This window comes from Mauremys mutica, chromosome 4, assembly GCF_020497125.1.
Source record: "Mauremys mutica isolate MM-2020 ecotype Southern chromosome 4, ASM2049712v1, whole genome shotgun sequence".
NCBI lineage: Eukaryota > Metazoa > Chordata > Testudines > Geoemydidae > Mauremys > Mauremys mutica.
This window is the reverse complement of record NC_059075.1, coordinates 73,022,717-73,036,614: the sequence shown is the minus strand read 5'-3', so window position 1 is coordinate 73,036,614 and position 13,898 is coordinate 73,022,717. Positions and strand designations below refer to the sequence as shown.

The 13,898-nt window shown below is 50.3% G+C and overlaps 1 protein-coding gene across 15 annotated transcripts in view; it reads left to right on the top strand.

Moving 5' to 3' along the window:
• DGKZ (diacylglycerol kinase zeta) overlaps positions 1 to 13,898 on the top strand; it is a 108,177-nt gene that overhangs the window by 56,823 nt on the left and 37,456 nt on the right. For 8 of the 15 annotated variants that reach the window (XM_045015604.1, XM_045015603.1, XM_045015606.1 and 5 more), the window contains one exon: positions 13,616 to 13,724. In XM_045015604.1, the coding sequence (XP_044871539.1) occupies positions 13,616 to 13,724 (109 nt within the window). Of the gene's footprint in view, positions 1 to 529; positions 549 to 5,149; positions 5,169 to 8,352; positions 12,270 to 13,615; positions 13,725 to 13,898 lie in introns of those variants that run through there. The other 7 variants (XM_045015599.1, XM_045015597.1, XM_045015602.1 and 4 more) reach the window with 5 other exon arrangements.

The following is a 13,898-nucleotide window of genomic DNA, read 5'->3' as shown; positions in this document are numbered from 1 at the left end:
ATGGCTTACTTTTCAAAAGTCAATTTAAATACTTTTTTTTTAAATGTATATTTTTTTAGAAATCTAGATCTGTTATGTGTTTTGGTGTAACTTGCATTATTCTTATGTTAAATTTGCATAATCCTAACAAAACATTTACTTTATTCATATCTTTTTTTATATATCTCATTGGTCCTGACACCCCCCCTGTAAATTCGAACACCCCACCTAATTTCAATTCCTGGGGAAACCACTGGAGGGAGATGTAACCAGGTCACTAGAGTCTCGGGAAGCGAAGAAAGAGAAAGATGGAAAAGAATAAGGGGAAGGAGGAGGAGTGGCAGACAGGGATGGGGAGGAAGAGCCAGGGAGAAAGGCAGTCCCTGACTATTGAGAGCAATATAATGACGGTGAATAAGGGGGAATGAACCCGCCCCACTGAGCATGTGGCTCATGACCCTGGAGCATGTGCATTTTTCTTTCAGAAATAAAATCAAGTATCTTGGGCCTAGTGCTCCGCATTTAGCGGTTGACCAGCGTCTGCAGCCATAGACTGTTGGCTCCACATGGTAAGAGAGGATGGTTTCTGTGTCCAGTGAAATGTTATCTAGAGCAGTGGCTCTCAACCAGGGGTATGTGTACCCCTGGTGGTACACAGAGGTCTTCCAGGGGATGCATCAACTCATCTAGAGATTTGCCTAGTTTTACAACTGGCAACAAGCACTAGCAAAGTCGGTACAAACTAAAATGTCATACTGACAATGACTTGTTTTTTCTACTTTAGAAAAAACTTACACTGACATGTAAGTACAATATTTATATTCCAATTGATTTAATTTACAATTATATAGTGAAAATGAGAAAGTAAGCAATTTTTCAGTACTTGTGGCTGTGAGACTCTTGTATTTTATGTCTGATTTTGTAAGCAAGTAGTTTTTAAGTGAGGCAAAACTTGGGGGTACGTAAGACAAATCAGATTCCTGCAAGGGGTACAGTAGTCTGGAAAGGTTGAGAGCTATTAGTCTAGAGTAGCAGGGAGGAGCTCCTGAAGAAGGTGTCTGACATGTCATGTTGGTGTGTGGTGGAGTTGGTCTCTCAGTGGTTACAACTGGGTGTGTCTGAGGTGCCACCTACAGAGAGGCCTTCACTGGGCACTTCGAGCTGCACAGGCAGAGATCTCAGGGCCTTGGGGAAGTCATTTGCTGCTTATTGCACTGTTAACAGCCAGTCTGTTCCTAGGCATCTCATCTGCATGCTGGGGGGCCCATCCCTTCATGTGGTTTCAGACTCTCCTGGATCAAACTGACTGGAACTGAGGATTGTCTAGTAGATCTTCCCCCTATTTCCTGTGAGAAAAAAGGGGTAAGGATCATACTGCTGAGATTGCCCAGGCCACAGCCAGCCTGAGGGGTAGCAAAAGGCTGCATGTGTTCATGGCACTCTGTCACTAGCCACTGAGCCTGAAGGTGAGCAGCTGCACCCGTTCCTCACACAGACATTGGCACTTGTTGCAGTTCATCAACTGAATGAAGCTTAAAATAGAAAACAAACACAGCCAGGAGCCCACCCCTCTCAGCAGCTGCTCCCTGTACAGTAATTCAGCATCTCAGTTGTAGAGGCAGGGAGCCCAGAAGGGGCTGAGACCTCTGTGCTGTCAGTTCCAATGTATTCCAGAGCCCTCTGTGTCCTAGGATCCCTTCCCCTGGGGTCAAATGGCAGATAAGGAGGAGCAGTTGTGTCTCACTAAGGGCCTGATCCTGCAAAATGCTGAGGGCTCATATCAAGGTGTTGAGCGGCAGGAGCTTCAAGGGGAGCTGTGCACCTCCCAGTATCAAGCCTGTTTTCTTGTTCTTGTGAGCAGGGGCTGTGTGTGTTGTGTTGTGTTCATGCACAGTCTGTGATAGCGAATGGGAGTGGAAGCAGGGCTGGGTGACAGCAGATGGGAGAGCTGGTGTACATGAGGCAAGCTTTCTGCTAAATTTTGATCCCCACTGTGAAAACCGTTGAAGAATCCTGTAGCCCAGAGATTTTCATTTGCTGTCATAAAACCATTGTGGAGTGTTGCTCTGTGTGATTAAACTGCTGCTACATCCTACCCCAGAGGTCTGTGCATTTAAGTGCTGTGTGAGGTGACTCCTGTACTCTCAGTATAAAGTTAGTAGAGTGCTTGCATTCCCTGGGGTGGCAAGAGCAATGTATAGAAATGTCAGTTGATGCTCAGATTATTTTAACTGGATGCTGTGTGTGTGTGGCAGATTATTTTTACCAGCGATTTCCCCTAGCGATAAACCACAGAAAGCTTGGTGTCTCCCTGAAAGCAGCATACCCTCCCACCTGTAAGACCACGGGATCTCAGACACACCAGCTTTCCTGCACCACATCAGATTGTTGGCTCATCTAATTGGGTGTCCAGTCTCTGGCAATGGTCAGTGCCTGGTACTTGAAAGGAAATCTCCCCCGATGCGCCTGGCCAATTGTGCAGCATTGCGTGTGGGCTGGGGAAGTCATGGAGGAGGGAGCAGCAGTGGCCCCGGGCTGAGAAGGGGGACTAGTAGGGATCTCGGCAAAGGGGAATTGAGGAAGCATCATGCATGGGAAAATTAAGAGAGTGGGGGAGTAGGAGATTTCTATGGAAACCGAAGCTGAGGGAAAGCTATGGTATGTGAACTGAGCGGGAGTCATAATGCACTCCCTGGACGAACTCCCAGGCCTGTGCCCCCCTGGTCCCCTCAGCATTCTGATGGCAAGGACACAGCAGATCCCAGAAGGTCTCTGTGTCATGTGGTGAGGGCTATTAATAGCACTTGTACTTTGTGTTTTCCTGAGCTGAGGAGGCTGGCAGCCCTCGACAGAGGAAAAACCCCATCTAGCAAACCAGAAAGGGCCTTTTACACACCCTGCCAGCCTTGGCACCCCGTTAGCAAATCAGCAGTCTGCAAGGAGGGCATTGCCGCAGGCGCTCAAAACATCCATGCCAAGCTCTTGGCTTTGGGTAGTCAGAGGTGAGGAAATTCCTGTAGCCTCCTGCCTGCCCCTCTCCTCTGTTTGAAACAAATTCTTGCCAAATCACTAACACTGCAGGGAGGAGGCCACAGGAACCCACCCACTGCCCCAAGGCAAGAGCATGTCTTGAATGCTGCTGGTCTGAGCCTCTGGAGCGCTGCCCTCCTAGCAGATTTGGTGGTGGGAGATGGAGTGCCAAGACTGGCAGGGTGTGTAAGGTAGAATGCCACTTTGGGATTTCATTCGGTTCTGGGCAGCTCAGTACCAGGAATAGATCAAGAAAGTGGAGGAGCTCAAAGAATAACACGAAACTCAAGTAGTGCTAGAGGAACAGCTAAAGGGTGAGCAAAGCAGTTTACAATCAGAGAAAGATGTAAAGGGATTGTTCAGTGTGATGTGCAGGGCTGTAACTAGGGATGATTGGGGAGACAGGGGAACTTAGGCTTAATCTCAGGAAGCACTTCTGGACGGAGAAGCCCTGGAAAATGTGCAGGAGGGACCCATCATGCCTGGGCTTCAGGAGATGGAGTGGCTGATTTCCTAGGCCGTTCCCGTCTCCGTTCATACCCTTTTTGAAGGCATCATTGGTATTTTGTGTTATGTGAATGACTTGCTCTTGTGTACACTGTCCTTGTCTGAAGCCAGCTTGAACAAAGAGCAGTTGTAGTTCAATAACCTCGTTGGTGCACATCAGTGTCACAAGCTTATTAAAAGAGTATGTGACACAAAGGAAAGAGGTGGGTTGGTAGCTCATCTTCCAGTGGTTTTCCTGGTTTTGAAATAGCTACAACCTTTGCCCTGCATGAGATTTTTGGGATGCAGTTATCTTGGAAACATCGGTTGAGGAGCCGAAGCAGTCAGCTTTTGGGCCTAGGTGAAGCAGGAACTCTATAGATATAATCCAGACCTGGAGTCTTTCTGGCTTTTATAAGCTTTATGGCCTGGTCCAGTTCTTTGTCTGGAAAAGGAGCCATCAGGTTTGAATCCACAGTAGGAGCCTGCTACCTCTCTGAAAGCTCAATTTTGACTGCATGGCTGAAGACTTACCCAAGTTCTGTGTATGTCCACTAGCTGGGATGCATTTGTGGTGACTGGAAACGCCTTTTTGCAAAGGACAGAATAATCTTCGGAAAGTCTTTTGATGGTTTGCCAGGCTAGCCAGCTAGAGTGAGAACAGTCAATCTTAATTGACTCAATGTCTCTCCATCGATCACGCTTGGTTTGATCCAGCAGTTGAATGAGTTCCTGTTTGTTACCAGCTGATTTGAATTCCTGGTACAACTTAATTGCCTCTGACCACCACCTAGGGATATACTGTTGGCAATAGCCTCTAGGGATCAATTTATTAGCAGCTACCCAACTTAATTTGCAGAAAATTTGGTAAGTGTCATTTATTCTGGTTGGACATGTCAAGTCCAACTCAGCCAGTTTGCTGACAGATGTGTCTAGTTCTGTTTAAAAGACCCATCGAGCTTTCAAAAATTGCACTGGGCCTTGGTAAGCCATTTGTTGCTGATATCCACAGGCCTGTGGTGATCAAAGATGGCTGATGCAGAGACTTTGGAAAAGCTTTAAACACTTTCTGTTGTATGGCCACTGGCAGCATTTGCCTAGAAGATGATGTTGGGTGAGGAACCTGTGGCCCATCTGCTATTGTGAAACCTTGCCATTTGCTTTGGTCACAGAGAAGTTGTAGATCAGCAACTGACAACCTCGCCACTGGACTGTCTCCATCTGTGTTGTCGTCAGAGTATCCCCAATTGTAACTCTGCAGTAGGGTCAGCAACCAAGGTTAATGGTTAGGATTCCTGATGTTTTTCCTTATCTTCCTCCTAGTGCCTAGGCAGCTTTGTGTGCTCCTCCACTGGCTCTCCTGGCCTACAGTGCTGTCCCTGCTGCCCAGGGCTGCGTGTAGGGGGGCTCTGAATCTGCAGCTAAACCTGGGCAGAAAACTCCTGAGGATGGGACCGTGGAGATGTGTTGCCTGGGGGGAAAAGGCTCTTTCCAAGGTTACTTTATTCATCTCTTCCAGCTATAAGAGCCAGAGGACCCTGCCTGCGTGACTTTGCCAGCCTGTTTATTATGCTGGGACCCCATCTGCCTTTTGTCAGAGTGATATGGTCTCGGTTAAGAAAGCTCATCATGACCCTGATGGCAGATCATTAGCAGATCAAAGCCACCACATTGTGAGTACAGAGGGATTATAATAATGCAGGGCCCTGGAGTATACAACATTATTTCTCTTCCCCCCACCCCGGTGAATGCCAGATGGCCTCTGCAAGGCCCCTTTATCCAACGTATCCCAAGTTATGTTCACTCTGGAATAATCACAGGCACTAAACGTTCCTTCCCATCTTACCGTCAAAGAATATTTTAAAAAGCTTCCAAACCACAGCAAGATCATAGAAATCTGAAAGGCTCAGACCGATGACTGCTGTGGGGTCTCTCACAGCTCTGTTAATGCCCCTTGCTCCCAACACGCAGTCGTCCCTCAGGTCTGGGCTCTGCGCACAGCTCTGCCCCTCAAACCTGGGCTGCGGCACCCCCTTGCTAGTCCTCCCCACCTACAGCACTGCCAAAGCACATTAGTCCCGGCCCTCGGGTATGTCTACATATTTTTGAGCAAGCCTCCCAGCCCAGACTCTCAGATTCTAGCTAGCAGGGCTCGCACTAGGAGTCTAAAACTAGCTGAGCAGCTGGTGCTTTGAAATAGCCATTTTGGCTGGAGCTTGGGCTCCAGAGCCTAGTGATGGGGTGGGCTTCAGAGCCTGAGCTCCATCCTGAGCCGCGACTCCAAAGCGCTGACTACATAGCTAGTTTTAGAGCACAAGCCTGACCAGCCAGAGTCTGTCAACCCGGGCTGGAGGGGCTCACTCCCGCACTCTCCAAAAAATGCTGTGTAGACAAACCCAAGCAGGCCCTAAAAGATCCCATGATGTGGTTTGGAAGATTTATTTTGTTCTGCCAACCTGCTCTAAAATTCCCTGCAATTTCCACTGGACACGGGTTTCTTCTTCCATCTTAGATCTAAGATGTTGTGTAGCATTGCTGTGCAGCTGTTAAATAGCTGCCATGTGTGTCCCATGCCGACAGTAAGTAACACGATTCTTGTGTGTACTGGATGTAGCACTTTGGGACCCCTCCAGATAGAAGGAGCCATAGCAAAGTACCGTACAAAACCTTTTAGCTCAGAGTTCAGATTGCTCAAGTGTATTTGCTCTGAAGAATGTCAGCCTGAAAAAGGAAGGAAATGGTGTTAAGACAAGTCATTCCCACCCACCACAATAGCAGCATCCAGGCATTTAGCATACCACCAGCATGACCCTGAGTGTGACCACGCACCAGTGCACTAGCAACTCTGTAAGGCTGCTCAGAGCTGCTCTAGATTACACGGTGGTTAAAGTTCTGTTGGCCAGTTTGTGCTAGCCTTGCCACTGTTGCTCACTGTGGTGGAGCTGCATGATAGTGCAATGGTAGGAGAATAGTAGAAAATCTGCCGTGTAGACAAGGCCCTTCGTGTTCACTTTCGATTTAGCAGGACTGTAGACCACAAGACACCCGTGCTAGAACTTCAAAGACCTCTGCAGTGCACAATCATGCCTCCCGCCTTCCCGCACTATGCTACTGTAATGTAATGATACTTAGCTTAAAATTACAGTTCTAGGATTTTTACGTACCACATGCCAGGCAGAGGGGGAAGGAGGAGTTAATCATACGCTCACTATCTCTTACTTACCAAGTCTGTGGTAACTATGGCAGCATTAAACTCATGAGTCACACAGTGAAGATCTGGGAGAAAGTTATTGATAAGAGACTACGAAGAAAAGTAAAGGTCAGTGACAATCAGTTTGGATCCGTGACAGGCAAGTCACCAGTGGATGCTATCTTTGCATTAAGATTGCTGTGGAAAAATATAGAAAAAAGAGGGGAAACATTGCACATGGTATTTGTGGATCTTAAGAAGGCTTATGACCGTGTTTCAAGAGAGGTTGGCTGGTGGTGTATGAGAATGAAGCAGATACCTGACTTGTCCAGGGTATTATGCGGGTGCTGTTACCATAGTTAAAAGGCCACATGGAGAAACTGAATAGTTTCTAGTAAGAGTTGGAATGTCAAGGCTCATCACTGAACCCCTTTTTGTTTGCCTTGGTGCTTGATGCGCTTACAGAAAACATCCAGGTGTATGCTTTTGCAGACAGTGTGCTTGTAAGTGGAAGAAGATGGAGATGCGTACTTGAAAGAAATGGCATGAAAATCAGCAGAAATAAAACTGAATGTGTGTCTGTAGATTTGATTATACACTAAAGGAAGACAATGAGACTCTAAGTCTTTGGGGCCAGCCACTATCAAAGGCACAGAAGTTCAAGTGCCTAGGTTAGATAGTGCAGGATAATAGTGAACTCAACGACGAATTTATAAGCAGAACAGGAAAGGTATGGACTAACTGGAGAGACGTGAGCAGAGTGGTTTGTGATAGGAGAGTGCCTATCAAATTGAAAAGTAAGATCTACAAGACAGTAATTAGGCCTTCACTTTTGTATGGGGCTGAGGAAGAGAAAGGGGCAGATATTGAATACAGTGGAAATTAAAATATTAAGGTGGATGCTTGGAGTTATAAGGGTGGACCATGTTTGGAATGAACAGATGAAGGGAAGTGTGAAAGTGGTACCACTTAGGCCTTGGCTACACTTGAGAGTTACAGCGTTGGTGGTGGCTTTATAGTGCTGTAACTCACTCCCCGTCCACACTGGCAAGGCACATACAGCGCTGTATCTCCCTGGCTACAGGGCTGCTTGTACTCCACCTCCCCGAAAGGAATAAAGAGTATAGCGCTGCAGCGCTGGGGCACCAGTGTAAACAGGGAATAATTTTAGTATGCTGTGTCTGACCTCCCGAAGCTTCCCATAATCCTTTTAAGTGAAGGTTCTGCTCTTTGTTTTGTTGTGAACTCCGGGCTCCCGGAGCTGCTTATCAAAAAAAACCAGCTCGTGTTTGCTGTGAATGAGCAGAGGCGGGGGCTCCCTTTGGAACGCCCACAGCTAGTGTTTGCTTGAAGAGAGGGGGAGGGAGGGGGCTTGAGGAGAGAAGCAGCGCGTGGGAGGGAGGGGTGGGGTCTGTTTTGGGGAGCGGCTGCTTATCTGGTCTGTTTACTTTCAGTGAGTGAGAGAAGGGTGGGGGAAGGGGTTGGAACTTGCAAGGCACAGTGTCGGCTCCAAAAATCCACTCTCTTCCCCCACGCTCCCTGTCACACTCCACCCCACCCCACCCCTTTTGAAAAGCACGTTGCAGCCACTTGAATGCTGGGATAGCTGCCCATAATGCACCGCTCCCAATGCCGCTGCAGATGCTGCAAATGTGGCCACGACAGTGCACTGGTAACTGTCAGTGTGGACAGACTGCAGCGCTTTCCCTACTTAGCTGTACGAAGACAGGTTTAACTCCCAGCGCTGTACAGCTGCAAGTGTAGCCATGCCCTTAGAGAGAAGTTGAGGCTTTGATGGTTAGGGCATGTGAAAAAAAGATCGGACGAATATATAGGAAACAGGATGTTAAACTTAGAAGTGGAGGGTAAGGGAAGGGTTGGAAAACCCAAACCTAGGAGGATGCATGTCATACAAAAGGATTTCATTAGCTGCAGCCTAGCCAAGAAACTTCAAGACAATGGAATAGAGAAGAAGGACTCAAAGAGCCGACCCTATATAGCTGGAATTAAGGCTAGAAGAAATGGATGGAGGCTGAGGACACGTGGCTGGAAACTGAAGCTTGGAGAGGCAGAAGAGAATTGCTAGCTGGAGAATAGGAGTGTGGATCTGGTCAAATAACATCGCCTCCATTTACAAATGTGCCCATCAGGCCAGTGCTGAAGCCTTCTCCATCTGCTGCTCAAAGCTTTTCTCCTGCAGCTGCAGTATCTTGGCAACCTGACAGCACTGGGCAGAGAGCTTGAGAGTCATTTAAAGCTCTCTCCAGCTGAAGAGTGAGGGTTTGAGCAGAGCAGATATGATTATTTCCCCAGCCCTGCTCCAAGTCTCTTAACCAGTCTCTATTCTCCAAGTGCTAGGCAGGCACCTTCCGCCCTACATTTACTGTTAGTTTCTACTTGTAAACTCTGAGTGCTAAGATCTGATATGTCTAGAATTCTGTAATGTCTGAAATGTCAGCACTTAAAATTTACGAGTAGAAAACTTGATGGGGTGGCAGGAGAGGGAGGAAATTGAGTAACAGAGGGTAGTGGGCAAAGAGGGGATCTTCCCAAGATCTCCCAGAGGGGAGCTATCGTCATGCACCCTTGGGTCATGCACAGGAAGGGAGCTGTTCTCCTGCAGACTGTGGGAAATCCAGCAGGAATCACTGTGTAACTGGAGTAGGGAGCTCCCAGATACCTGCATTGAAAGCATCCTGTGCCATGCTCCATCTTGCTCAGCATATTACCTCATCCTCAAGTGAGAATGTAGGCGAATGTCAGTTTGGGTTAAAGGGAATCGCCTCTCAGCAGTGCTAAGTCCAGCGGTTACACCTGGCTTTAAAAAATGTCAGTTCCGTTTTTTACCTAAAGTTCTCTGCAGAGCAATGGTTCTAGGAACGGGCTGTAAACTCAGTGCTGTCAGGGCATTTGCATTTAAACAATGAGATCCTTCAGCTTCCTCCAGTGCTGGGAACCAGGAGATCATAGCAGCCTGGGCTAGTCCCTGAGACATAGAAAGGGAAAACTAGAGTACAAGAGAAGGAGCCTCAGGAGCCAGCTCCCATGGTGATGGAGGTGGGATACAGAGGGAACTAGCAGCGGAGAGTAACCCTGCCCAGCTCAGCATGCTGGGAAAGGCACAGAAACCGCCTCAGTGGGGACAAGTGCATTAGGTCTAAATGTTTGCTTGGTCCCTAACCCAAGGGGCAAGTGGTGTTTCGTGGCTGCATCTCTTTAAGGCCATGCCTACACTGCAGGTGCTACAGCAGCACAACTGTGGTGCTGTACCTTCGTTGCTGTAGTGCCATAGTGTAGACACTTCTCAGAGCAACTGAAGGGGTCGTTCTGGCACTGTAGGTAATCCACCTCCTTGAGTGGCGGTGGCTAGGGCCACAGAAGCATTCTTCCATCTGCACCGGGGGTGGGTTGGCATACAGTGCTCAGGGACAGGAATTTTTCACAGCTACATGGTGAAAACGTTTAAGCATAGACCGGGCCAAAGAAAAGCACTTGTCTGCAGAGTGGCACTGTGACTCTCAGTGCAGTGCTCCGTCATTGCACAACTACCCCCAGGTCTCCTTTTAACCAGCAAGTGGTGGACTGAGTTTGCACCCAGGCCCAGACTCCCCAGAGGTGTCCGTGACTCTGCTCGGTTAGGACTGAAGTTGGAGTCCTGTACTCAAGAGGGTGCTGTGGGTCTCACTCTGTGGAAAGCTGCTGCAGGAGCATACACTGTTGCAGTGTTAATCAGGAGACTGGGTTGAAGTAGGGGTCCCCTGTGCAGACTCCTTCCTGCTTATGCCCTTTTCCAGCACCATCAGATGCACTTTTTAGTAGTCAAGACAAGTGGGAGCTTAGAATCCATTCACTGTTCAGTGGAAGGGCTGGGATCTGCAGTCCTGACCCCTTCCCAGAACTGGACCATGGGGCTGGAGGTGTCCCTCTTTGGTTTGGTTCCAGCTCTGCTCCCTCCCGGGGCAGAATGAATGGCACTCATCTCTGCAGGGACCTTGTAACCCAGATGGAGGCCAGATCATACCCAACACCTTTCCCTCCCTCCTGTCCTAGCCATGGTCAGCAACCCCTGGGAGAGTGGGGGGGGGGAGCGTGAAATTGGAGCATCCTTGAGGTGCTCGGTATATTGGCAGGTAGGGAGCAATGTTGTACACCCCTCAGTGGGGCTGAGTATAGTGCCTCCACAGCATTCCCACCCCCAGCTGCCTTGGAAGGCAGAGACTGGCTGCAAATCCAGGCTGGTGTCTCCTGCATGGAGAGAACTGCCCCTAGCTGTCCTCAGGTGCAGGGTTGGGACTTGTCTCCTATCTGCCAGCTGGTCCAGTATGGGATGTCCCCAAATCTAGGTGTTCTGCCTCATCACTCATGAACAACTCCTGAACCACCAGACAAGCCCTTCAGGCTTCTCACCATCCCACTTCTCCTTTTTTGCCTTGCACGGGGGTTTCCTTGCCCTGCATTGGCCTCTAATGTTGTAATATCCAGTATAGGTCTCCTGGCAGCAGCACCCCATGTTAGCTTTCCCATGTGTCCCCCTCTTTCTCTCTGATGCCCCTCACAACAGTACCCGTTGAGTCCCCCCAGAGCTCCCTCACAGCATCCTTCCCTGCAGAGAGTGGTAGTACCCAGCCCTGACTGGGGCTTGCGGACCTTGTAGGAGGTTTGACGAGAGCCCCTCCCCCTTTAATTGCTGGTTTTTGTGTTAACAGCCACTGCTCGGGGCACCCCCAGTCACTATGGACACCTTTTTTAAAAGGCACTTCAGGAGGAAGGTGTCGTCGTTGGGTTCCCAGCGTGCCAGCGTTGTGTCAGTGCCCACTGGCAAAGCCAGGCGGCGCTCCATGGTGGGCATGCCCTCGGCCTCACTGGCACAGCGCCGCCGCAGGTCCAGTACCCAGCTGCAGAGCTTTTCCTGCCTGGGCTCCCCAGACAAGGGCAGCATGAGCCCCCGGCGTCGCTCCAGCACCACCCCGCCCCACCTCAGCCCCAGGTTTGCTGTCCAGAAGAAGCGCGGGGGCCAGGTGCACACCATCGATACCCAACTCATGGGCCCCTCCATGCTACTGGCCAGCCTCATCCAAGTAAGCGAGGCAGAGGAAGGGAGGCGGATGGCCTGTGCCGAAGGCTCTGGATCCGAGTCGCCCTGGGAGGAGCTAAAGGAGGGCTGTGGCAGGGAGGAGACTGTCGCCTCAGGAGCCAGGTTGGATCGGCGTGAGCTGCAGGCTAAGCTTCCCCCAAGGAGCAGGAGCCCTACCCTGCACCCTATCGGCATGAGGTCTCTCCTGCGAGCTCCAGGCTGCCTGCGCCGCCGCTCCACCCACCTCCTGCCTGCAGATTTTGTGTACAGCAAGGCAGCCTGCGGGCTGCAGGGCTATTACCGACGCCTCAGCCAGCCACGGCTCTCAGGGGAGATCCCCAGGCCAGGCGCTCTGCTCCCACCATGCAGAGCACGGCTGGTTGCCAAGAGATGGAAGGTTCCTACTAGAGCCAGGCGGCCATCAGAAACCATATATGAATGCTTGGGAACTGAGCCTGCCTATGGCAACTATGCCAGTGCCTTCCCTAAAGCCTGGAGCCCCCAGCTGCTGTATGTATGGTGTTCCCGGAGGTGGAGGGGGGGAAGGGTTCAGAGGGATAGTCCAGGCCATAGCTGGGGCAGTATTGAAGGGAGCAGAGATTGGCATAGGGTGTCTAGCTTATCTGGCATGGGTGGGAAAGGTGAGGGCATGGCTGACGCATTGGCATGGAGTACCAGACCCTGCTGGATCAGGGCAAGTGGGGAGAGGGAGCTGGAGGGTCTGCATGGGGCCTTGGGGTAGGATGAGGGAAGGGGCTAGCACAGGACCCTCTGCCAGGCCTAGCTGCAGCTCCCAGCCATGTGCTCCATACGCTTGTGGACTAGGAGAAGCCAGGGAATCATTGTCTCCATTTCCTTCTCCTCTGAAGAAGCGCCAATCAGCCTCTTGTCCATCTGTGTGTGTCCGACTGGCTTCTGAGTTTTTCAGGCTGTTTGCAGTACCCCTGTGCTTGCTGCTTCTCCCAGCTGCTGGTGCCAGGTGCAGGCGTGAATAAGGGATCATGAGAGGGGATGTTTCTGGGATGGGGGAAGGATGTGTCCAGTTTCTCCAATTAGCTTTCTATGCCCAGCTCCACTGGCTGCTGGGCTCAGAGGCTGCACAACTCCCTGCCCAGGCAGCTACTGGAAATGGCACTGCCATGGTGGGAGGGGTCAAAATCTTTGCTGAGGTTGTCAGTCCCAAGTGAATGGCTGCTGACCTGGAGACAGCAAGAGCCTCTTGTGAGCAGGGGCCGTGAGCTGCTTCCCCCACTTCTCAATGCACTCTGCCCCACTTCTGCTGGCTCTCGATTCTCGATTTGTGACATTCAAGTGAGAGGGGGCATCTCTGGGATGTCCCAATGTCTTCAGGAAGAGTCCCCACCCTTGTGATCTTTGCCCATCTTTGGGAAGAGGGGCTGCTCCCACCAGGTCAAGTCTGAAGCTTTTTGTGTGTAATGTGATGCCCCTGAGTGGGGCATCAACCCCCAGGGCCACTGGATCTAAAAACATGAGCATCTACTGCCTGGGCAAAACCCAGATCTGTAGCTCAGGGGTTCTAGCAGACTCTCAAGCTGCTCTGTGGCCCGGTCACTGCTAGAGGGGCATACTGTGTAGGTATGGCTTGTGAGAGCCTATATATCACCACTGCAGGGAACCCTTCACCAGCTCATCCTCATGGCATATTCAGGAAGGGTGGATATTGCCCAGCCTGTCATTATAGTGAATTCAGCCTCAGCCCAGGTTTCTGGCTTTGAGTGATACTAATGAACGATGCTCTGCCCCCCTTAGCCTCTTCCTTCTGAAGAGCTTATGATGCCTTGCGTGCATTTATGTTCCTGCCTGTTTTTATAGCCACCCCTCCCTCTTTCTTCCAGGAAAGCCATCGCCAAGTCCGGCCTCCAGCACATGGTAGCCCAGCCGAACCCCACACTAGCCCTGAGGAGTGAATCAGAGAGGCAGATCCGCAGCACTGTGGACTGGAGTGTAGGTTGCCTTTAATTTTCCTTGGTGCTTGGGAGGGGACTCTCTGATGTTACAGTGGCTGACTCAGCTTGTGGCCGTTCCCAGAAGGAGGGCTATAAGGCTGTACCAAGTGGCTCCTGTTTTGACACTCGTAGCCTTGTGGCTAGCAGCTGGTGCTTTCTGATGTTGCTGGGT